The 23,545-nt window shown below is 43.0% G+C and overlaps 1 protein-coding gene across 1 annotated transcript in view; it reads left to right on the forward strand.

Annotated features, from left to right (window-relative positions):
* SUN2 (Sad1 and UNC84 domain containing 2) overlaps window positions 1-23,545 on the forward strand; it is a 157,870-nt gene that overhangs the window by 1,879 nt on the left and 132,446 nt on the right. Inside the window, exon 2 of the mRNA XM_029590197.1 lies at window positions 20,415-20,567. Coding sequence (XP_029446057.1) covers window positions 20,449-20,567 — 119 coding nt within the window. The 5' untranslated portion in view covers window positions 20,415-20,448. The remainder of the gene's footprint in view (window positions 1-20,414; window positions 20,568-23,545) is intronic.

The raw sequence follows: 23,545 nt of genomic DNA on the forward strand, positions 1-23,545 counted from the left end.
TGGATTTGCATGCCAGGGCACTAACTTGAATGCACAGTGTTGTACACAAAACTCCTTGCTGCTTTGGCAGTGAAGTTTATGCACAAAAAATGTGCAAGCAACTGTAGGTTAAACTGTGCACTGTGCTGAGCATGCCTTATTGCATTGGCCTGTTGAATGATAAGCCCCTGGGGAAAGGAAAATACCTACAGTACCTGCATATAACTCTACTTGAGCTACCGATAAGACGTGAGCTAAATATAAATAAAACGGGAGCATAGAAGTGTGATTACCAGAATTTGATTTCTTAATCTAATTCCATATGTAGAGATATTTAGATTTTTAAAAATATTTTCTCTCAAAATGTGCAATTTATTTATTTTTTTAAATATATGATATTCAGTAATCAAGGAAGGGAAAAAAGTGCCAAATTAAAGTGGCTAGAGGTCTCGGTCATTTTGTGAGAATGCTACTTATTTAAATATATGTATTTTGGTTTGTATATGGCACTATACCCTGGGCACCTTATAGTATCAGATGCAGTACAGGGAGTAGCATAGTGTTGTGTAAGGCATGGCACAAACACTGAAGAATTGCATATCACAAGATGCAAGTTAAAAAAAAAAAATGTGATTAGAGGGATCAGCTTGGTGGCTGTGAGCAAAGGGGCAGCACAATTATTTAATTACTAGGGCAGAGAAACCCGGTCTCCTGGTACTTCTAGAACTTGGGATTCATTACCAGTCATCCATAAAAACATAGAAATGATGACAAAAGGACGATGGTCCATACAGTCTTCCCAGCAAGCCTCCCATGGTAGTATCTGCCGCACAGGTTACCCCCATGCATCAGTCAGTGCTGCTTGACGTGCTTTGCTTATGGACTTGGCCGTAGAAGCAGTCCTGTGCTTTTTCCCTTATGTCCGTGTAGCAGTATCCCAGACCATGGAAGTCAGGGCCCTTGGTTATTGTCTGAATCAAATTCCTCTTATCCCACTACCGTGTAAGTGGGGAGCAATGTTTCAGTTGCATTAAAAGCATCAACGCATATTGGTTAAAGGTAGTAATCTCCATGCCTTCTGCTAAAGGTTGTAACCCCCATACCAATAAGTTACCCCCCTACATGCTTATTTTCTTTCTGTCTTCTAGTCCAGTGGTCCCCCAACCCTGACCTGGGTGGGCCCACCTGCCAGTCGGATTTTTCAGGATATCCACAATGAATATGCATGAGAGATTTTGCATGTTATGGAGACAGTGCATGCAAATTTTCTCTCATGCATATTCATTGTGGATATCCTGAAAACTCAACTAGCAGGTGGGTCCTTAGGACAGGGTTGGGGACCACTGTTCTAGCCTTTAGAGATCCACAGTGTTTATCCCATACTTCTTTTGAATTCTTTGACTGTTTTCTTCATCCTACTTTCTCCGAAAGGGCATTTCAGGCCTTCACCACCCTCTCTGTGAAGAAATATTTCTTGACCTTTGTTCTGAGTCGTCCCCCTGGAGTTTTATTTTGTGACCCCTAGTTCTACTGTTTTTCTTTCCAACAGAAAAGGTTCGAAGTCCATACATTATTAAAACTTTTTAGATATCTGAAGGTCTGTATTTGGATTTTCAGAAGGTGTTTGACAAAGTCCCTCATGAGAGGCTTCTACGTAAACTAAAAAGTCATGGGATAGGAGGCGATGTCCTTTCATGGATTACAAACTGGTTAAAAGACAGGAAACAGAGAGTAGGATTAAATGGGCAATTTTCTCAGTGGAAAAGGGTAAACAGTGGAGTGCCTCAGGGATCTGTACTTGGACCGGTGCTTTTCAATATATATATAAATGATCTGGAAAGGAATACGACGAGTGAGGTTATCAAATTTGCAGATGATACAAAATTATTTAGAGTAGTTAAATCACAAGCAGATTGTGATACATTGCAGGAGGACCTTGCAAGCCTTGAAGATTGGGCATCCAAATGGCAGATGAAATTTAATGTGGACAAGTGCAAGGTGTTGCATATAGGGAAAAATAACCGTTGCTGTAGTTACACGATGTTAGGTTCCATATTAGGAGCTACTACCCAGGAAAAAAATCTAGGCATCATAGTGGATAATACTTTAAAGTTGTCGGCTCAGTGTGCTGCAGCAGTCAAAAAAGCAAATAGAATGTTAGGAATTATTAGGAAGGGAATGGTTAATAGAACGGAAAATGTCATAATGCCTCTGTATCGCTCCATGGTGAGACCGCACCTTGAATACTGTGTACAATTCTGGTCGCCGCATCTCAAAAAAGATATAGTTGCGATGGAGAAGGTACAGAGAAGGGCAACTAAAATGATAAAGGGGATGGAACAGCTTCCCTATGAGGATAGGCTGAAGAGATTAGGGCTGTTCAGCTTGGAGAAGAGACGGCTGAGGGGGGATATGATAGAGGTCTTTAAGATCATGAGAGGTCTTGAACAAGTAGATGTGACTCGGTTATTTTCACTTTCGAATAATAGAAGGACTAGGGGGCATTCCATGAAGTTAGCATGTGGCACATTTAAGACTAATCGGAGAAAATTCTTTTACACTCAACGCACAATAAAGCTCTGGAATTTGTTGCCAGAGTATGTGGTTAGTGCAGTTAGTGTAGCTGGGTTCAAAAAAGGTTTGGATAAGTTCTTGGAGGAGAAGTCCATTAACTGCTATTAATCAAGTTTACTTAGGGAATAGCCACTGCTATTAATTGCATCAGTAGCATGGGATCTTCTTAGTGTTTGGGTAATTGTCAGGTTCTTGTGGCCTGGCTTTGGCCTCTGTTGGAAACAGGATGCTGGGCTTGATGGACCCTTGGTCTGACCCAGCATGGCAATTTTTTATGTTCTTATGTATCATATCACCCCTGCATTGCTTCTCTTCCAGGGTATACATATTCAGATCCTCCAGCCTCTCCTTATAGGTCTTCGATATAGACCCCACACCATTTTTGTCGCCTTTCTCTGGACCGCCTCCATCCTGCCTCTATCCTTTTTGAGATACAGGGTCCAGAACTGAAGACAATACTCCCAGGTGAGGCCTCACCCAAGGATCTGTTCAAGGGTATCATCACCACCACCTCTTTTTTTTTTTTTTTTTTTTTTAATTACTGGTTATTCCTCTCTCTATGCAGCCCATCATTCTTCTGGCTTTAGCTATTGCCTTGTCACATTGCTTTGCCATCTTCAGATCCCCAGACACTATCACCCCAAGATCCCTCTCTTGGTCCATGCATATCAGCCTTTCACTCCCCCCATCACATACAGCTCTTTTGGATTACTGCATCCCAGATGCAAGACTCTGCACTTCTTGGCATTGAATCCCAGCTGACAAATCTTCGACCACTCTTCATTCTCTCTACTCCTTTAGGCATATCCACTCTGTTGCAGTTCTTAGTATCATCCGCAGTGTCGCTCACAAAGATATTGAACAGAACCAATCCATGTGATACTCTGCTTAATACGGCGCTCTCTTCAAAGTAGATTCCATTTACCATTACACGCTGTCTCCTGTTGAACAACCAGTTTGTAATCCACGCCACCACCTTGAGGCGCAGTTAAGTGTATATCCCTACGGAAGCGCTCAAGTTAGGCGCCTCGGGCCTCTGGCCTGCTCCGCGTGTACCGGACGCGAGGGGGGAAGATGGCGCAGACAACCCCGGCAACAAGATGGCGGCCCCCCCCTCCTGGAGGGTTTCCACGTGTGTGGACCCTCGACCAGATCGGGGTCTAGCCAGAAGAAGGCTGCTCAACCGATTTTTAAACCTCGTCGGAGGAAGGTCGGTATGGCTGATCGAGCCTTGGAGACCGGAGACTTAGAAGTAAAAGTTTCTACCTTACCTGGTCTTGGCGCTTACCGGTCGCCAGCCACACGCTCAGTTGATGGGTAGGTTTGGGTGTTGGTGGCATAAGCGAGCTTGAGAGACACTAGTAGCACAGCAGCAATGCCGGGAGTCTCCTGCGGCCCAGTGTGCACCTACTGTCCACCTTAAGCAACTGGAGAGAACCTGAAAGCAGCAGGACGAGATCGCAGCAAAAAAGGGTCCCGTTGAAAACAGCATCCCTGTGAGACTGAAGATTGGTTCCGAAAGCACGTGACTTAAGTAGTCAGTCAGACCCAAGAAAGGAATATCCCACCTCTCAGGCACCCCCAGAGTGCTGGGAGCACAAGAGAGGAAGAGAACTTGTAGGGACAGGGTGAGGGTGCGTTGGCCAGAGAGAGGAAATTTTTCCCAAGGCCTGTCTCCCGAGTTAAGCTCAGACCCGAAATTCAGCAGCAACTGCAGCTCCTCCTATAGCCCCCACCTGAGAGAAAGGGAAGTAGCTGGAACAATGGTAAAGGCTGCAGGTTAGAAATAAAATGCAGTAGGTCTTGGGCTTGTTAACAGCCTGTGATCCAGATCGGAGGGAGAAAAACCACAGTCCATCATTTTCTTTCCTAAGGGTCATTAGTTACACCAGACATCACACGGCGACATGACTGTTCCTAGTTAGCAAGTTTAATCAGGGTTTTTGACTGGGTGAGCCTCTGCTTGGCAGTCTGCATGCTGAGATGTAGGCCCAACCACGAGGGGCCTGCAGAGGGGACTGAGTTTGCTTATTTGATTTGATTTGTGTTCCACCTTTTGTAAATTTCAAAGCAGATTACATTCAGGTACTGTAGATACTTCCCTGCCCCCAGAGAGCTCACAATCTAAGTTCCTCATTTACTAAGCATCTTTCCCATAGACACAGGATATCTGGTCACCTGATTTACTATCCGGCCCTTAGTTTGTACCTGAGGCAAGGGAGGGTGAAGTGATTTTGCTCAGGGTCACAAGGAGCGGCAGCGGGATTTGAGCCCTGACTTTCCTGGTTCGCAGCCCGCTTGCTGCTTTACAAAGTATTCTTACCGGTTTGTGCCACAATGTCTGTCTGTAACTTCCATTCTACTCCTCATCTGCCGTCTCTCTAGTCTCCAGCTAACCAACTTGCTCGTGATCCCCTGAACTCCAAGGGTTAACCGTATTTTGAGTGATTCGACATTTGCGCTGACATCCACCAGCCTGATTGCCAGCCATTAATGGTTTTGAAGAAGTTAGAGGTCTCCAGGACTTATGGTTATAGTTGAGCAGGGCACAAAGGAAAGGTGTGGAGTGGTTGTGGGGTGTTTTTGGGTTTTGTTTTTTTTTTTTTTTTTAAATTATTGTGTATAAAATAGAGTGCAGACGACTGAGGGGGGGATATGATAGAGGTGTTTAAAATCATGAGAGGTCTAGAACGGGTAGATGTGAATCGGTTATTTACTCTTTCGGATAGTAGAAAGACTAGGGGGCACTCCATGAAGTTAGCATGGGGCACGTTTAAAACTAATCGGAGAAAGTTCTTTTTTACTCAACGCACAATTAAACTCTGGAATTTGTTGCCAGCGAATGTGGTTAGTGCAGTTAGTATAGCTGTGTTTAAAAAAGGATTGGATAAGTTCTTGGAGGAGAAGTCCATTACCTGCTATTAAGTTCACTTAGAGAATAGCCACTGCCATTAGCAATGGTTACATGGAATAGACTTAGTTTTTGGGTACTTGCCAGGTTCTTATGGCCTGGATTGGCCACTGTTGGAAACAGGATGCTGGGCTCGATGGACCCTTGGTCTGACCCAGTATGGCATTTTCTTATGTTCTTATGTTCTTAAGTCTCAGCAAGAGGTGAGCATGAAAAGGAGCCCCCGACTATACCAAAGGGTTTCCCCGTCAAAAAGGAGGCATTAAGGACCAGCTATGTACTAGGGAAGAGAAGATCTTGCAAGGCACAGATAATTCTCGCGGCTCCTTTTTAGCCCAGATGGAGGCAGAGCACACAGCTTGCCTTGTGACATCATCACTACTACTTAGAGGTGGTGTAGCACAGAGAAAAAACCAGTATCCTCTGCCTCCAACAGAGATGGTAAGATGCTCTCATCAGGTGCAGCAGGATCTGGCTCCCAGATTTGGCTTATTTGGCCTGGAAGTGTGTTTGAGCAGTTCTGGTTTGAGCTGCAGGCCAAACTGCTGGTTTTTGCCAGTTTAGGGAGCCCATTTGTGAACACAGCCGGTCGCAGAGGGAGAACATTCTACTTGAGTGGATTCCCTGAGAAGATCCTTTGTCCTCCCTCTTGCCACTATTCTGCCTCTTATTTGCTTCTCCAACCGGATAAGGAAGATTTTAAAATAAAATAAGAAGGCAGAACATTTCAGGCTGTGTGTGCTGCAATAAGTCTGTTCTGTGGCAGGGGAGCATTGGGCCGTTTTGAGTCCTTTCTCCCTCGTTGGCCTTGAGGTGGAAGATCAGAGGTATCTTTTTCTGCATCTTACAAGAGCATTTTTATTTAAAAACACTTCCTTCTCACTTGGTCACAGCTCTGAACTTTTATCAATGCCAGGGTAGTTGTAGTGGCCTTTTTGAGGGAAGAGAGTGGTTCATTCTTATCTAGACAAATAGCTAATCAGAGCTAAATGGCTTACAAATAAGCCTTCAAGCCTCTAGCATTTAGAAAGCTTGGGCTGGTTAATCAGTTTTGCTGAGAGCAAACATCTTCCTTTTCAGTACTTGGAAATCCTGGGAAGAGTAAACCCGACGGCAGGAGCACTGCCTAAGAATTGTGCAGCAAGTGCAGGGGTTCGCTGTTTTTGAGAGCCCAACCCCAAGATTATCTTCAGCTTCTGTACTAGACGCCAACCACATTGGATCTAGTTCCCTGGGACAGGGCTCCATTGAGACCACTTCAGTTTTTCACCTCTGTTTCAATGATCTCCCCATTCTCAGGATTACGAGTTCCATCTTCCTTTGCCCATGTCAGTGAGGGACAATCGTCCCTGGTGATTGGACCCTCAGAATCTATTGAAGGGAATGAGTTTAGAGTCTGGGTCCTAATCATAATGGATGTGAGTGTGTCTGATTGGGGAGCACAGTTTCTGGACTAAGTAGCTCATGGATTTTGGTCTCAGGGAGAGGACTCTTGGTCTGTCAACAGATTGGAAATAAGGATGATAAGGAGCTAGCCTTATAATTTAATTCCCTTGTTTAAAGGGGAAAGTAGATGGTGCAACAGCAGTGACATATGTGAATAGACCAGAAAGTACCCCTTAATCTAGCAATGTCAAGAGGCAAGTTTCCTATTCCACTGAAAAGAAGAAAATATTCAACAGTTGTTCGTGCATATTGCGGATCAGGAAAAGGGAGCTGATCTTCTGAGCAGGAATCTCCTGGATACAGATGACTGGGATTTCAGTCACGACAAGTCTTAACAGATTGTGTTCCGGTGGGGTCTAACTCACATGGATCTAAGGCGGCTTGCAAGACTGCAGTGTGTCAATTTTTGGCTGTTGCGGGCAGTTTGGATCTGAAGGGATAGATGCCCTGATGCAGCCTTGGCTAGGGGAGGGAGTTAGTATTCCCATACTGGCCATTAACAGAAAGATTCTTAAGATTAAACTCGGACATTTTTTCACGTACTCCTGGTAGCTACAGTTTGCCTGGAGGTCTTGGTATGTGGATCTGATGAGATTATAGATACCTATCTGCTTTGTCACTTGGGCTCTCGAGGGCTCCTGTTACAGGGTCCCATCACCTTGGAGAATCATATAGCTTGACTCTTAAAAGGGCTCACATGCAGAAGAAAGGTTACTTTTTCTTTGGTAATTTCCATTAAAATGGAAGTCCATAAGATCTCCACTTCTTCAACTTAGGTTGGGAGTCTAGTGTCTCTTTGACACATGTTGTTGTGAATGATCTGTTTTCTCCTTGGCATTCAGTTACTCTTCTGTTTTTAGCCTCCAGCGAGGTATTGGTAAAGGTTTGGTTTTAAACTTTCTTGGAAGGTTCAAGCAGAAGCCTTCTCTTCTTTCAAGAGTAGAGTCTAGGGGATCTGTCTCCCTTCATCCAGATGAAGAGTGAAGAAATTACACCCTCCTTTTAGGCAAGTGGTTCTTCAATGGGATCTCAACTTGTTTCTGAGGACACTAGGGTTTCCTTCCCTTGATCCTCTGAATCATATTTCGGTTAAGAACCTGTCTTTTAAAGATGTTTGTTTTTGGGTTTTTTTTCTAGTAGCAATCTGTTTGTCATGACTTATTCTGAACTTCAGGTTCTCTCCTTGTTTTGGTGTTTGCGTCAAATTTGAAATCTCTTAATCCTGTACCTTCCTTTCTTAGTTAATGTCAGTGTTTCATTACAGTTAATTTCTTTATCGGCAACAAATCTTTGAGATATTTTGAATGTCCATAGAGTTCTCGTTAGGTAGTTGGAAGTCACTAATATTTTGCATAAGACGGATAGATTGTTTTATTTGAAGGGCCTCGTTAGGGTGAGGTGGCCTTTAAAGTTGCTCTGGCGAGCTGGATCAAGGATACGATTTCTTCAGCATATTTAATCAGTTAATCAGGCCCTGTATTTCTTCAAGCTTATTCAATTAGAGCCCAGACTTCTTCCCAGGTGGAAGCGATTATTATAGCACTGGTGGATATTTGTAAGATGGCCTTCTTTTGTTAAGCATTACAGATTAGATGTTGTTGTGCACTACGCACTCCATCACAAAGAGCTGTTCCTTTTGGTTTACTGCATCCCAGATGCATGACTACACTTCTTGGTATTGGACCCTACATTTTGGACACAGCCTTTGGAGCAGGCATTCAGAGTGGCCCTTACTTCCTTTCTCCCAGCATACGGGCCGATACAGTAAAGTGCGCTCCGGCAGAGCGCACTGTTAGCGTGTTGAAAACGCGCGGCCAACCCCCCCGAAACTAATAGCGCCCGCAACATGCAAATGCATGTTGATGAGCCTATTAGTCATTCCCGCGCGATCCAGAAAGTAAAATGTGCAGCCGAGCCGCACATTTTACTTTTAGAAATTAATGCCTGCCCGGCACCGGGAAAGTGTACAGAAAAGCAGAAAAAACTGCTTTTCTGTACCCCCTCCGACTTAATATCATAGCGATATTAAGTTGGAGGCCCCAAAAGTAAAATAAATAAATAAATGTAAAATCTGCTCGCGGGTTGGAAGATGGACACTCAATTTAGCCGGCGTCTGTTTTCTGAACCCATGGCTGTCAGCGGGTTCAAGAACTGACGCCGGTAAAAAAAAAAAAAAAAAAAAAAAAAAAAAGGAGGCGCTAGGAACACGCTAGTGTCCCTAGCGCCTCCTTTTACCGCGGGCTCTCATTTACATAAATTTATTTACTGGATCGCGCGCCCAGGAGAGCAGGCACTCGCCCGCTCTCCCGCAAAGTTTTCTGTATCGGTCCATTAGTTAGGTTTTGGCACCTCCCACTTGAGGACTGGTGTAGCAGGATGAAATGGAAGGTGACATTTTTATTACCTGTTAATTTTCTTTTCATGAATTCTGCTGCACCAGTCCAGGACCCTTCTGGGAAGTTGGGCTGTAAGAGGAAAAAAAGAGGTAATGTTTTCAAATGACTGGTACATATTTATTACAGAGGGATAGTTTTCCTTTTCTTAGCCTTTCTTTGCTATCTCCTGTTAACTCTTCTGTCATGTTTTACACTATTTTTACTTTTAGTTTGTGCACAGTTAGTGTGCTCTAAGAAGATCTTCTCTCTGGATTTGTTTGCCTTTTTTTCTTTTATTGACAAGTTGAATGTTTCTGTCAAGCTTATGATCTGTATATTTTTTGTTTGTTTTTTTAGTGCTTTGTCATAGACATACTGGTTTCTCTTTGCTATACCATTTTTAATCCAATATGTCCCAGTGTGCCATTTAGAGCACAGCTTCTTAAAAAATGTGAAACATAATGGGTTAAGTAGTGGTAATGATATCCATCTGCTGGTGGAGGGGGAGCGCTCCCCCCAACTCATCTGATCTGGTTTAGCAGGGTTCAAGAAAAGAAAATTAACCAGTAATAAATCTTCTCATTTAGACACACCTCAGTGCAGAACTTAAAATGTTCTCATTGACAAATACAAAATAGTTTATACTGTTTGCAGCAGAGCAAGTACTTTAATACCAATTAAAAACGGCAGGAGAATTGGTAAATTAAATCGGCAGGGCAAAGTAGCTCTAATTCTGTAGTGTCAATTCCAGATCTGGTTATAGGTATCCAACAGTACTGTAAGAGCATAGGTAAGTTGATTTTGGTGAAGCTCATTCTAATCCAAACTTTTACCAAAGGTCTAGATATGGGGTAGTTTTTCCAAAAGAAAGCGCTAGTTAGTCGAGCAGCATGAATCCTCTGAATTGCCGGCTTTCTGATGATCTCTGAGGCATGGTTTACTCTCCCCAGTGGCTCAGCATGCACAGAAGGGGATTGGGGAGCCAGTGATTTAGAATGATTTCACACTCCACCACAGCTCAAAAGTCTTGGACAAATCTAAAATTGAGCTTAGGAGCCTGTATGATCATAACCTCTTCAGCATAGGAGAGGGGGGATGGACGCTAGCCTTCCTTTCCAGATTTACTATCTCTAAGCTTGGTGGTGAAGCCTATACACACGTTCCTTTTTCTAATGTCATATTGATGGTCTTAGTATCGACTGCCAAAGCAGGTGCTAGGCATTTGTATCCAGTCAATCTTAAATTCAGAGCTCTGTTTCTGAATAAAGGTAGGCAGTCTTTAAATTTTTATGCTCTGTAGCCAAGCAGTGGTAAATATGCACAGTAGTTTCAGAGGCCAGATGTGGTCACATAAGTATCGATTTAATTAGATTGGGATGGTATGGTAGCCTAACCTTTGTACACCTAATTAAGTTTCGCTGGAGATAAAAGATGGTACATATGAGCAAGTAACTGAAATTTTACCAACCAACTTTTAAAATGATTTAATATTGGGTGCATTCCAGGGTTGCCCTAGTAATTGGATACTCACCTTATACCAAATCCCTGTCACAGGGAAGTATGTTGTGGGCAACGTTTGTGAATGAGAGTGGAGATAGAGGAGACAGGATCTCTGATGGTCTGCAGAGCAGTTTGCAGTCTGTTGACTAGCTTTTAAAAGTATAGGCAGTAGTAGCATTATTTGTGTAAACTTGCCAGTATGGATGAATGTTGTAAAAGAGCAGCCAAGCAATGACTATTGGCTTGGGCCCTTTACAGGTACAGCCAGAGCTGCGAAGGATGGGATCCCATGATCCACACATGCAGGCAGGTCAGGCTAGATAATAGAGGAGTTAGGTCAGTTGACTTTATCAGGATAAAGAATTTGATACTAGGTACTTTCTGTTCCATAAAAAGTAAGAGACAGAGCGCCAACCTCAGGAAAATATTTTAAGTAGCACGGGTAGAAGGCATATACTGAAAGAGTTAAAGAAAACTTTGTAGAACAGTCATTTTAATAAGGTTAATTTTGTCGCTCTATGAATAGAACATGAATGGATACGGCAGATTCCTATTTGTAATCCATCTGGTTCATATGATCTCCTTCACAGTCTTACGCTGCAGCCTCCTCTGCTATTCCAGTACCGGGACCCCTACACAGTTCTGCCAAAGCTCCTCAATTCTACCCTGCAGCAACTTCTGTTAATCCAGTATTTGGGATTTGCAGGCCTGGATTTACACACAGACCTGCTAGACTTTGACTGGGGTGGCAGAATTTTGGGGCAACAAATTTCCTGCCTCCCCCCCACCCACCCTGCAATCCTGTCCTGGACTTTGGAAAGTGATCCTCTTGCTACTGCTGCTACCTCCTTCCCCAGACCTTGTGTCCAGCAGCAGTCCTCGCAGTGCAGTGAGCACACTGCCCCCTTTCTGGGCTTCCCTGTGGGGGAGGGGGGTGGAGGGCAGGGCCTTTGAGTGCTGGCTTAGTTGCCACATTGACTGCACTTTTGAAGGTTGTTGGTGAGCTGAGCCCTAGAAAACGCCATGCGTATCCTAGATGTTTGCTGGGGGAAGGGGGCAGCTTGGCACCAGCATCGAATCGGTGCCTAGGTGCGGCAGCAAACCAGTTCTGTCCCTCGGGATTTGCATTGGATTCGTAAAGAGAGAAGGAGAGGAATCCATTACAGGAAGATGTGGGAAAAAAAGACTGAACAGACAGAGAGAATAGAGGAGAACAGTGACAAGGGGGAGGCAGCGGAAGAAGAAACTAAGATTGAGGCTAGAGAGGAAAAATGGATATTGTGAGATTTACAGGGGCCCTATTTACTAAGCGTTTTTTACTTTAGACACAGAATGTGAGAGCAGCTTTAATAAATTAGTCCCCTTAGGCCTCAATGTAGTAAACCCTGATGTTTTTTTTTTATGGTGGGAAGGGCTCCACTATTGCAGGTGGGTTGTAGAGCCATGATAGTGGACCTCTTCCCCCGCCCCCCCCCCACCCAAAAAACAAAACAAAACATTGCAGGTGCATTGCTGCGTTGTTTTGTCTCACAACAAAACACCATGGGGTAAAACAAAGTGGCATTATGATTCTTTTGTTGTTCAAGGCCATTCAGCTTTTATCTTTTATTAGGCATTAATTTTCTCCGAGGACAAGCAGGATGGTAGTGCTCACACGTGGATGACGTCATCAGATGGAGCCCTGACATGGAAAACTTATGTCAAAGATTGTAGAACTTTGATTTGGCACACTGAGCATGCCCTAAACCTCGTCTCCACATGGGGTTCCTCCAGTCTTTTTTTCCATGGAGTTGTAAGCATCGTGGTGTGAGTGAGCTAACTTTGGCTGTATTTTGGCCTTTGGAAAACTTTTTTTTTTTTTTTATACCAACAATTTTTGAACATCAGTATTAGCATTGCATTTCTGTATATAGCACAAAGAAAAATTTGTGAGTAACCATGCAAAACCTTTGAAAACCACTCCAAAATGTATGAGCAATTGCTCATACACTCAGCTTAGAGGGAACTATGTTTCCAGTACTGGGTGTTGCCGTTTTTTGGACTAGTGTCAGCCCCATGAGTCTTCATAAAATGCCTGGCCGTGGTAGCGGCGCACCTTCTCAAGCTTTGGGGGTGCATGGTTTCCCCTATCCAGAAGATTGGCTGATCAAAAGCACATCTCAGGCAGGGGTCGTCTGGTCCATGCACTTGACTATCTGCGTGTTGGAGTCACTAGGGTTTTTCATCAACTACCCGAAGTCTCATCTCGGCCCGTCACCTCAATTGGACTTTATAGGAACCCACCTAGACATGGCACAGGCCAAGGCCTTCCTGCCTTGTCAAAGAGCCATCACTTTGACCATCGCGGCAGAGATTCAGCAGAGCCAGCAAGTATCAGCCTAGCACATTGCACCCTAGGCTACTGAGCCACATGGCCACAACTGTCCATGTCACTCCCTTGGCATGATTACACGTACACAGAGCCCAATGGACCCTGAGGTTGCAGTAGTGCCATGCCATGCAGAACCTCCAGAAAAGCATCGCGTCACACCACCTCTCCAGGACTCATCGTCCTGATGGCGAGTACTTTCAAATCTGAAATGGGGGATCTCTTTTCAAAGTCCTCCTACTCAAATTGTCCTAACCTTGTGCTGGAGAGCTCATGTAGTTGGGCTCAGCACTCAGGGGCTTTGGTCTGCTCAGGAAAGCTATTGCCAAATCAGTTTCCTGGAGTTCTGGGTGATCAGGAACATGCTATAGGCTTTCAGAGATTGGCTGTCCAAAAAGTTGTCCTGATCTAAACCAACAGCCAGGTACTTATGTGGTATGTTAACAAACCAGGGAGGTATGGGATCATACCTCCTGTGTCAGGAAATGGTCTAATCTGGTCATGGGGCCCTGTTCCACGTGATGGTGCTCAGGGCCATGTACCTGACAGGGATGGAGAATGTGGTAACGGAGAGGCTGAGTCGAGTCTTCAGAACCCATGAGTGGGCCCTGGACCAGGGGGTGGTGAATCAGATATTCCACCTCTGGAGGAGTCTGGACATGATTTATTCGCGTCCCTTTGCAACAGGAAGGTGCTTCGGTTCTGCTCCCTGTACAGGTCAGACGGCAAACCAGCCTTGGATGCCCTTGCCCGTCATTGGGGTGAGGGTCTTTTGTATGCGTATCCTCCTATTCCCTTAATGGTGAAGATTCTATTGAAGTTTCGTGAGGACAAGGAGACTATGATCCTCATAGCCTCTTACTGGCCAAGATAGGTCTGGTTTCCATTCTTAGGTTGTCTATCTGGAGACCAATCAGTCTAGGACTTCCCCAGATCTCATCACACGAGGCAGTTTGCAGCATCCCAACCTCCAGGCCCTGTCTCTCGCAGCCTGGATGATGAGAGGTTAATTCTGCAACCACTCGATCTCTGAGGAAGTGTCTCGGGTCATGGTGGCTTCCCGAAAGCCTTAAGAACATAAGAAATTGCCATACTGGGTCAGACCAAGGATCCATCAAGCACAGCATCCTGTTTCCAACTGTGGCCAATCCAGGCCATAAGAACCTGGCAAGTACCAAAACATTAAGTAGATCCCATTACTGATGACAGTAATAGCAATGTCTATTCCCCAAGTCTGCTTCAGTAATAGCAGTTAATGGACTTCTCCAAGAAGTTATCCAAATATTTTTTAAACCCATCTACACTAACTGCATTAACCATACCCTCTGGTAGCAAATTCCGGAGCTTAATTGTATGTTGAGTGTGAGAATTTTCTCTGATTTAGTTTTAAATGAGCTACTTGCTAACTTCATAGAGTGCCCCCCCCCCGGTCCTTCTATTATCTGAGAGATTAAATAACTGATTTATATTAACTTGTTCAAGTCCTTTCATGATTTTATAGAATTCTATCATATCCTCCCTCAGTCGTCTCTTCTCCAAACTGAACAGCCCTAACTTCTTTAGCCTTTCCTCATAGGGGAGCTGTTCTATTCCGCTTATCATTTTGGTCGCCCTTCTCTGCACTTTCTCCATTGCAGCTATATCCTTTTTGAGATGCGGTGCCCAGAATTGCACACAATATTAAATGTGCGGTCTCACCATGGAGCGATACAGAGATATTATGACATCCTCCATTTTATTTGCCATTCTCTTCCTAATAATTCCTAACATTGTTTGCTTTTTTGATCGCCACAGCACACTGAGCAGACTATTTCAATATATTATCCATTATGATGCCTAGATCTCTTTCCTGGATGGTAACTCCTAACATAGAACCTAACATTGTGTAACTACAGCAAATTATTTTTCCCTATATGGATCAGTTTGCACCTGTCCACGTTAAATTCCATCTGCCATTTGGAAGCTCAATCTTCCTGTCTCGCAAGGTCATCCTGCAATTCATCACAGTCCACTTGAGATTTAACCATTCTGCATATTTGATCACCTCACTCGTCGTACCTCTTTCCAGATCATTTATAAATGTTAAAAAGTACAGATCCCTGAAGCATTCCAGTGTGAAAACTGACCTTTTAATCCTCTGACCATTTAATGCCTCTGTCCTTAGAGAACACATGTTACAGGTAAGCAACTCTGTTTTTCTCTCACTTCCTTAAGCTCTCCTAAATAACCAGGTTTTTAGCTCTTACTTTTTAATCTTACCACAATCGCAACTGTTTAGGTAATTTATTCCATAAACTAGGATCTGCTACAGATATAGCACACATCCCTCACTTCACCCAAGAGCTCTTGTTGCACCATTGGAACCGATAAGAAACCCTAATCTAATGATCATAAACTACATTGAGGTGTACAAACATGTAAACTTGCTGCCAACCCTCCAATTTCTGTCTTATCTAAGATCTTATATATAACCATAAGTACTTTATAATGAATTCCAGCATTGATAGGAAGCCAATGTGAATTATATAATACGGGTGTGATATGATTATTTCCCTAGTCCAGATAATATTCTTGCTGCAGAATTTTGTAGCAACTGTAAAGGCCTTATCGTTTTCACAGAAACTCCCAATAGTAAGGAATTGCAATAATCTGTTCCTGAAAAGATTAGGGTTTGTAAAACTAAACTGATAATTATTGGGTTTTAAGAAAGGCTTAAGTCATCTTTAAAACTCATAATTTGTGGCATCCTGATGTCACTAATTTCTGTATGTGAGCTTTCATATTTAATTTACCATAAGGGAGTACCCCTAAGTCACGAGCAACCTGGACAATTGAAATTTCCAGCCCATCGGGAGCTCAGAGTTAAGTGATAACCTAGTTAAGTAGATAATTTCTGTTGTGGTCACATTTGAAGAAAGCCTATTATAGTACATCCACTTTTTGATTGCATGTAAGTAGATCTCTAATTCTTTTAGAGTGGAATGCCAAGAAATTTTTTTAACTGAGAAATAGAACTGTATATCAGCAAAAATCTTGACGTTCAGACCCAAACCTTCAAGCAACTTGCACAATGGTGACAAATGCACATTAAACACTGTCTCAGAAAGTGAGGATCGCTGAGGGACTTCCCCTTCCCCCCCCCCCCCCCTTTTATTAATTTTTTTTACATCAGTCCAATTAGACTTCCCATTATCAGTTGTCGTCCTATATTTTCAGTCATTAAGGAATGATTTAAACCAATCCAACACTATATATCTATGGGCTCCGGGGGCGATCCGGGAAACTACAGACCAGTTAGCCTGACTTCAGTGGCAGGAAAAATAGTGGAAAGTGTTCTAAAGATCAAAATCACAGAACATATATAGAAAGACATGGTTTAATGGAACAAAGTCAGCATGGCTTTATCCAAGGCAAGTCTTGCCTCACAAATCTGCTTCACTTTTTTTTGAAGGAGTTAATAAACATGTGGATAAAGGTGAACCAGTAGATGTAGTGTACTTGGATTTTCAGAAGGCGTTTGACAAAGTTCCTCATGAGAGGCTTCTAGGAAAAGTAAAAAGTCATGGGATAGGTGGCGATGTCCTTTCGTGGATTGCAAACTGGCTAAAAGACAGGAAACAGAGTAGGATTAAATGGACAATTTTCTCAGTGGAAGGGAGTGGGCAGTGGAGTGCCTCAGGGATCTGTATTGGGACCCGTAATTTTCAATATATTATATCATAAATAATTTATGATCTGGAAAGAAATACGACGAGTGAGATAATCAAATTTGCAGATGATACAAAATTGTTCAGAGTAGTTAAATCACAAGCAGATTGTGATAAATTGCAGGAAGACCTTTTGAGACTGGAATTGTGCAGTAAGAAGTGTCTCTCAATTGTGCAGTAAGGTCTCTCCATGGGTGTTACCTCCATGGGTGTTACCTACGGTAACACCCATGGAGAGACCTTACTGCACAATTGAGAGACACTTCTGCACAATGTAAATAATTTCCATTAAGGGACATTACGGCACAATGTAAATAAGCTACCTCTGTAAAGATTATATAATTCTTGTCTTTCCCTGTCTCTTTCCTTCCCAGTTTCAACAACCTTGTTATATTGTAACTTTTTACTTCCTCGACACTGGTTAAAAGAAAGTTATTGCTCCCCTTGTTATATGTAAACCGGCATGATATGATTGTATCATGAATGCCGGTATAGAAAAGCTTTAAATAAATAAATAAATAAATAAATAAATAAAAAATTGGGCATCAAAATGGCAGATGAAATTTAATGTGGATAAGTGCAAGGTGATGCATATAGGGAAAAATAACCCATGCTATAGTTACACAATGTTAGGTTCCATATTAGGAGCTACCAACCAAGAAAGAGATCTAGGCGTCAGTGGATAACACATTGAAATCGTCTGCTTTTTTGACTGCCACAGCACACAGAACAATGTTGTGAATTATTAGAAAGGGAATGGTTAATTAAACAGAAAATGTCATCATGCCTCTGTATCGCTCCATGGTGAGACTGCACCTTGAATATTATGTACAATTTTGGTCGCCGCATCTCAAAAAAGTTATAGTTGCTTTGGAGAAGGGTGACCTAAATGATAAAGGGGATGGAACAGCTCGCCTATGAGGAAAGACTAAAGAGGTTAGGACTTTTCAGCTTGGAGAAGAGACGGCTGAGGTTGGATATGATAGAGGTGTTTAAAATCATGAGCGGTCTAGAACGGGTAGATGTGAATTGGTTATTTACTCTTTCGGATAATAGACTAGGGGGCACTCCATGAAGTTAGCATGTGGCACATTTAAAACTAATCGGAGAAAGTTCTTTTTCACTCAATGCACAATTAAGCTCTGGAATTTGTTGTCAGAGGATGTGGTTAGTGTAGCTGTGCTTAAAAAAGGATTGGATAAGTTCTTGGAGGAGAAGTCCATTACCAGCTATTAAGTTCACTTACAGAATAGCCACTGCCATTAGCAATGGTTGCATGGAATAGACTTAGTTTTTGGGTACTTGCCAGGTTCTTATGGCCTGGATTGGCCACTGTTGGAAACAGGATGCTGGACTTGATGGACCCTTGGTCTTACCCAGTGTGGCATGTTCTTATGCTAAACATGTCGCGTATCTGGTGAGGAATAGTGTTAAGGCTGCTGAAATGTCTAATAGCACTAATCGATGCGACTGGCCATGTTGGTTAAAGTTTAGAAGTGCATATTCTTCCAAATACTCTTGATAGCTGTTTATGAACAGCTTTCTTGATGATTTTTGCTATAAATGATAATGAGGAAATAGATCTATAATGGCTTGCATTACATGGGTTTAGATTGGATGCTTTTAAAATTGGGTGAACAGGGGATTTTTTTAATTGGACTGGGAGTGTGCCTTCTGTCAATGACAGGTTTGCTGTCCTAGTTATATATGGAACTATATCTTCCTGAATAAGTTTGTGGACCTACCTGTATTTTAAGCAAGCAAAAGGATGGATTAAATTGTTTTTTTATTTGTTTGTTATAACATTTATTAAAATGAAATAATCCAGGAATATAAAGAAAACATATCAATAATTAAAATATTAAATATACATTTATCTTATTTAGCCCACGTCTAGGGGGAATAAAGGAACAAAACCATTTGTGTGTCAGTAGCATTTTTACAACCAATCTACTCCTTACTATCCATATTAAATAACACCTTATTTCTGAGACTTATCCCTTAGGAAATGATCCAGCTGCAAAGGATCCAAAAAGACAAATTTATTGTTCTAATACGTAATTAAACATTTGCATAGGAATTTAAGAAAAAACCAGCACCTAAAACTAGAGCTCTTTGTTTAAATAAAAGAAAATGTTTCCTTCGAGCTTGAGTTGCTCTGGATACATCTGGAAAGATCTGAATCTTTTGTCCACAAAATACCAATTCTTTACTTTGGAAATATTAAAAAAAAAACCCAAATCTTTATCCTGCTTTAATGAAAAGAAACCAACAAAGTAGCTCTAGTTGGGATATTGTCTATGGAGTCCTCTAAAAAGGTGGAAACACCAGGACTCTCCAAGACATCTATATCCCCTTCCTGAGCAAGGATCATTCTCTTATTTGGAAGGTAATACATCTTAGATATAACAGGAATTTTATCTGCTTCAAAAGATAATACTTCAAAACATACTTCTTAAATAAACGTTAGGTGAAAGCAATCTAGAGATAGGAAAATTCAGCAAATGTAGATTAAATGATCTCATTTCATTTTCCTAAACCTCTATCTGGTTATGAAGAATAAGATTATCCTTAATAAAGGATGTACAAGTAACCTGTAACAAATTTAGTTGCGAGTTTAACATAGAAACAGAATGTTCTGCATTTTTAAATCGATTATCTTGATCTTCAAACTTTTGCTCTTGTTTCTACAGAGAAGGTATGTATCTGAGACATTGAGCTAGTCAACTTATTATCTACTTTAGCAATTAATCTCCAAACACTTAGCAAAGTAACTTTCTCCGGTTCTACAATTCTTCCTTCCATTACATCACTCATTACAGGGATTATCAAAGGACAAGGCACCAATACAGAAGCACTTTCTGTTCATGCATGCAAATCCCATGCAAAGCAACTCATTGCAATAGGGGAGGGAATCTGGATTGAGTTATGCAACATATCGCAAATCTTGCATGATATCACCAAGATAGGACTATATTGTGCGCTACACGCTGTTTAATGTGCATTATAGCCCTGCCATGGCTTGGTGCTTCAGCCTTTTAGTGTGTCATTCAATAAATGTATTTATTTCAGTTCCTATTTATTTTTTCTCACTCTCTCCTACTTCTGTTATTCACGCTCCCTACGCGCTTGCTTTCACCCGGCCCCCCTCTCTCTCCCTTTTCCTTCTCTGCTCCCCTTCCCCCCCCCCCCCCCCCCTGTTATATGTAATTCTTTTTCTTTTCTCCATGAGTTGATTGTAAACCGGTATGATGTGACCTACGAATATCGGTATATTAAAAGTTCATAAATAAATACATTTTTTTTCAGTAGGTACAAATGAGGCAGTCCTATTTGAATAAGGCTGATGTGAGTCCTCATAGCTCTTCCCTGTTATCTGCTTTATTTTTTCTACAGAGACTGGAAGATATGATCTGGTATGATCTCTGCTTCTCTTCCCTTTCATTATTGTTCCATCTCCTGACTCACTCCTCTCTTCATGAGCATTTACCTCTTCCTTTTATAGTAGTATCACTTGCTCACCTATCTTATTTTTTTTCTATCCCTCCCCTCAGCACTGCAGACCAGCCCTGCAACCTTTTGCCTGTCATGTCTCGCCGCAGCCGGCGCCTTGTCACCACGGGCTATTACCAGGGCGATGAGGACAGCAGTAATGGTGGTAGCTCACTGACCGAGCCTCTGACCCCCTACAAGGACAGTGCACTCAGGTAGGGGAGCTCTGGTGTTCGCGCGCATGTGTGTGTGTTTGTTTCTTGTAAGCGTGTGTGTTGAGGGGGCTTAATGTAACTCTTTCATTGCATAGATGAATTCCGGCCTTTTGTGAAGGACAGAGTGGGGGGGGGGGGGGGGGGAATGGCTTAACTTAATGGGAGGATGGAAAAGCATTTGGATTTGCAACAAGGGTTGGTTGGAATAGGAGCCATGCCGCCTCCAGTGGAAAGAAGCCGGACGGGTAAAGTAGGAGATGCCTCAGCTGTTGTTTTTGTATGAGGTCTGTGTGACGGGCCTGACCACAGATGCTCTCCCTGAGATCCTGGCAGCACAGAGAGGAAGCAGCTAGCAAAAGGCAGGAAGCTGAGGCTTCTCTCATTGCTATCATCCTGCTACCTTCCTCATCTGCAAGGAGCGGAAACTCAGCCCGGCCTGACCTGTTTTGCATCATCTTTGTTTAGTTTAGAGAGCTTCAATGGAGAGGTTGGGGGTGGGGGTGGAAATTGTGTTACACTTTTCAAATTTTGAAGTGAAGGGAGGTAACCAAAAACACAAAATCATGATCTGGTGTAATTTTGTCATCAGAGTTCCTGACAATAATATGCTTAGTAATTTTCAGAGTGGGTTTCTCTGAGGCCACAGCACTGAAACTTTATGGGGCGGATTTTAAATGCCCTGCGCGCGTAAATCTGGGCGGATTTATGCGCGCAGGGCCCTGGCCCGCCTATTGTGCATAGGCTGCCGGTGCGCGCAGAGCCCCGGGACGCGCGTAAGTCCCGGGGCTTTCTAAAAGGGGCGTTTCGGGGGCGTGACGCGGCGTTGCGGGGGTGTGGCTGAGGCCTCCGGGTCGGGTGATCGCGCGCCAGCAGCCCGCTGGCGCGCGTAGATTTATGTCTGCTTTTAGCAGGCGAAAATCATGAAACAAAGGTATGGGGGGGTTTAGTTAGGGCCGAGGGGGGGTGGGTTAGGTAGGGGAAGGGAGGGGAAGGTGGGGGGAGGGCGAAGGAAAGTTCCCTCCGAGGCCGCTCTGAAATCGGAGCGGCCTCGGAGGGACCAGGCAGCGCTCGCTGGGCTCGGTGCGCGCAGGTTGCACAAATGTGCACCCCCTTGCGCGCGCCGACCCCCGGATTTTATAAGATATGCGCGGCTACACGCGTATCTTATAAAATCCGGCGTACTTTTGTTTGCGCCTGGTGCGCGAACAAAAGTACGCAATCGCGCAAATTTAGAAAATCTACCCCTATACTTTTGTGACTCAGATAAGAAGCATTTGGTTATTGTAGGTTGACTAGACGTCTCTGCAGGTTTTGGGTCTGTCACATCTGCAGAGACTTCCAGAAGCTGGAATTGGTGAGACCCAGAGATTTCCTTCTCTTTTATTGAGCCAATCACAGCAATTAAGGGTGAGACGGTCTTCCCCTATTTGAACTTCTATCTGTCCTGGGGTGCCTCAAGGCTCATCTGTATCTGCGATGGTTTTAACATTTATTTGCATGCTTTGTCATCTTCTGGAAGATATGAAGTTGAGGGTTTTGGGTTTTGTTTTTTTTTTAAGGTTTATGTAAACTCTGTGGAAGATGCTCTTACAGTGACTTCCGGTACCATAGGGATGGTGAATCAGTGGATGAGACAAAATGGTTGATTGGTTAACCTTGCTAAAACAGAGGTTTTGCCTGTCACGCATGCTGCTGGGACTTACCCCTCCTTTATCTGCCCAGCTGGAGGGTTCTACAGTTGTCTCAATGGAAGTTGCTCAGGATCTGAATGTACAGCTCGATTCAGATTTTAATTTTCAGATTCTGCTATGTACTGTAGTAAAAAAAAAAAAAAAAAGCCTTTTTAAAAACACATTTCGCGTTACCTAAACTGTTTTGGCCAAGAGTGATTTCAGAACTTTAATTCGTGCAGTCGTTCTATCTACATTAGACTATTGTCATGCCCTCTGTATTGGCCTTCCGAAACATTTATCTTCAAGCTGTACAGATGACACTGAATGCCACTGCTAGGCTGATGTCTGGACATCCCCTATTTTGAGAAACCTCCACCGGCTCCCTCTCGAGCAGTAGGTCAAGTTTTAAGATCCTAACTCTGATCTGGCGGGTTCTACCTGGGAATTGCTCTAAATATTTGAAGGAGCTGTTGGCATTGCGTTGTCCTAAGCGTGCATTGAGCTCTGCTAATCAACAGCATCTGTCTGTTCCTGGGGCAGAAGTACCTCGGCTGCAACAGACTAGTCATTGTGCTTTTTCGCAAGTCGCGCCATTGCTTTTGGAACAGTCTCCCTGCGAAGCTGTAGCAGGTTCCAGATTCTAAGTGTTTCAGAAAGTTGTCAAACACTTGTCTATTTAATAAGGCTTTAACATATTGTTTATTGTAAATTTAGCATACTGTGATCCTCCTTGAACAAAGGTTCTGGCAATTTGGCGGAATATAAATAGGTGTAAGTAAGTAAACAAGATAAGTGGGGAGGGGAGAGGGCTACAGAATGTGAATTTTGGCTTATCCATGTTCATTCCTAGTCTGTTAGTTCTCCTTGCCTGTCCAGAGCAATGCTTCATGTCCTGTTCCCTTTTTGGTCCTTTTTTTTTTTTTTTTAATGGGGCTATTTTGAATTATTGTCACTTCAGTTCTTTATAATACATGGCTTTGGAAGTATATAGTTTGGGGGAAAAAGAGAGAGAGCAAGAGCCTGGGCCAATGGGACTGGAGCTGTGATGAGATTTTTTACTGACCTTGCCCATGCAGAGAGACAGAGAATGACCTGAGGGCACAGACTGGTGTGGAGAACTAACAGAACAAGGACTGTCAGGTAATCTAAAATTGCTGTATATTTTTGTCCTTTTCTCTTTCCTTATCCTCTCTTCCTCTTGTTCTTCCCTCTGTTGATTGTCTTCTCAGGCCTCTCTTTCTCTGCACCTCTTTCTTTCCTGAAAAAGCTGAGAATCCCTCAGAGGTAGCCATTCTTTTTTTTGGT

This window comes from Rhinatrema bivittatum, chromosome 2 (assembly GCF_901001135.1).
Source record: "Rhinatrema bivittatum chromosome 2, aRhiBiv1.1, whole genome shotgun sequence".
In the NCBI taxonomy this organism is placed as follows: Eukaryota; Metazoa; Chordata; class Amphibia; order Gymnophiona; family Rhinatrematidae; genus Rhinatrema; species Rhinatrema bivittatum.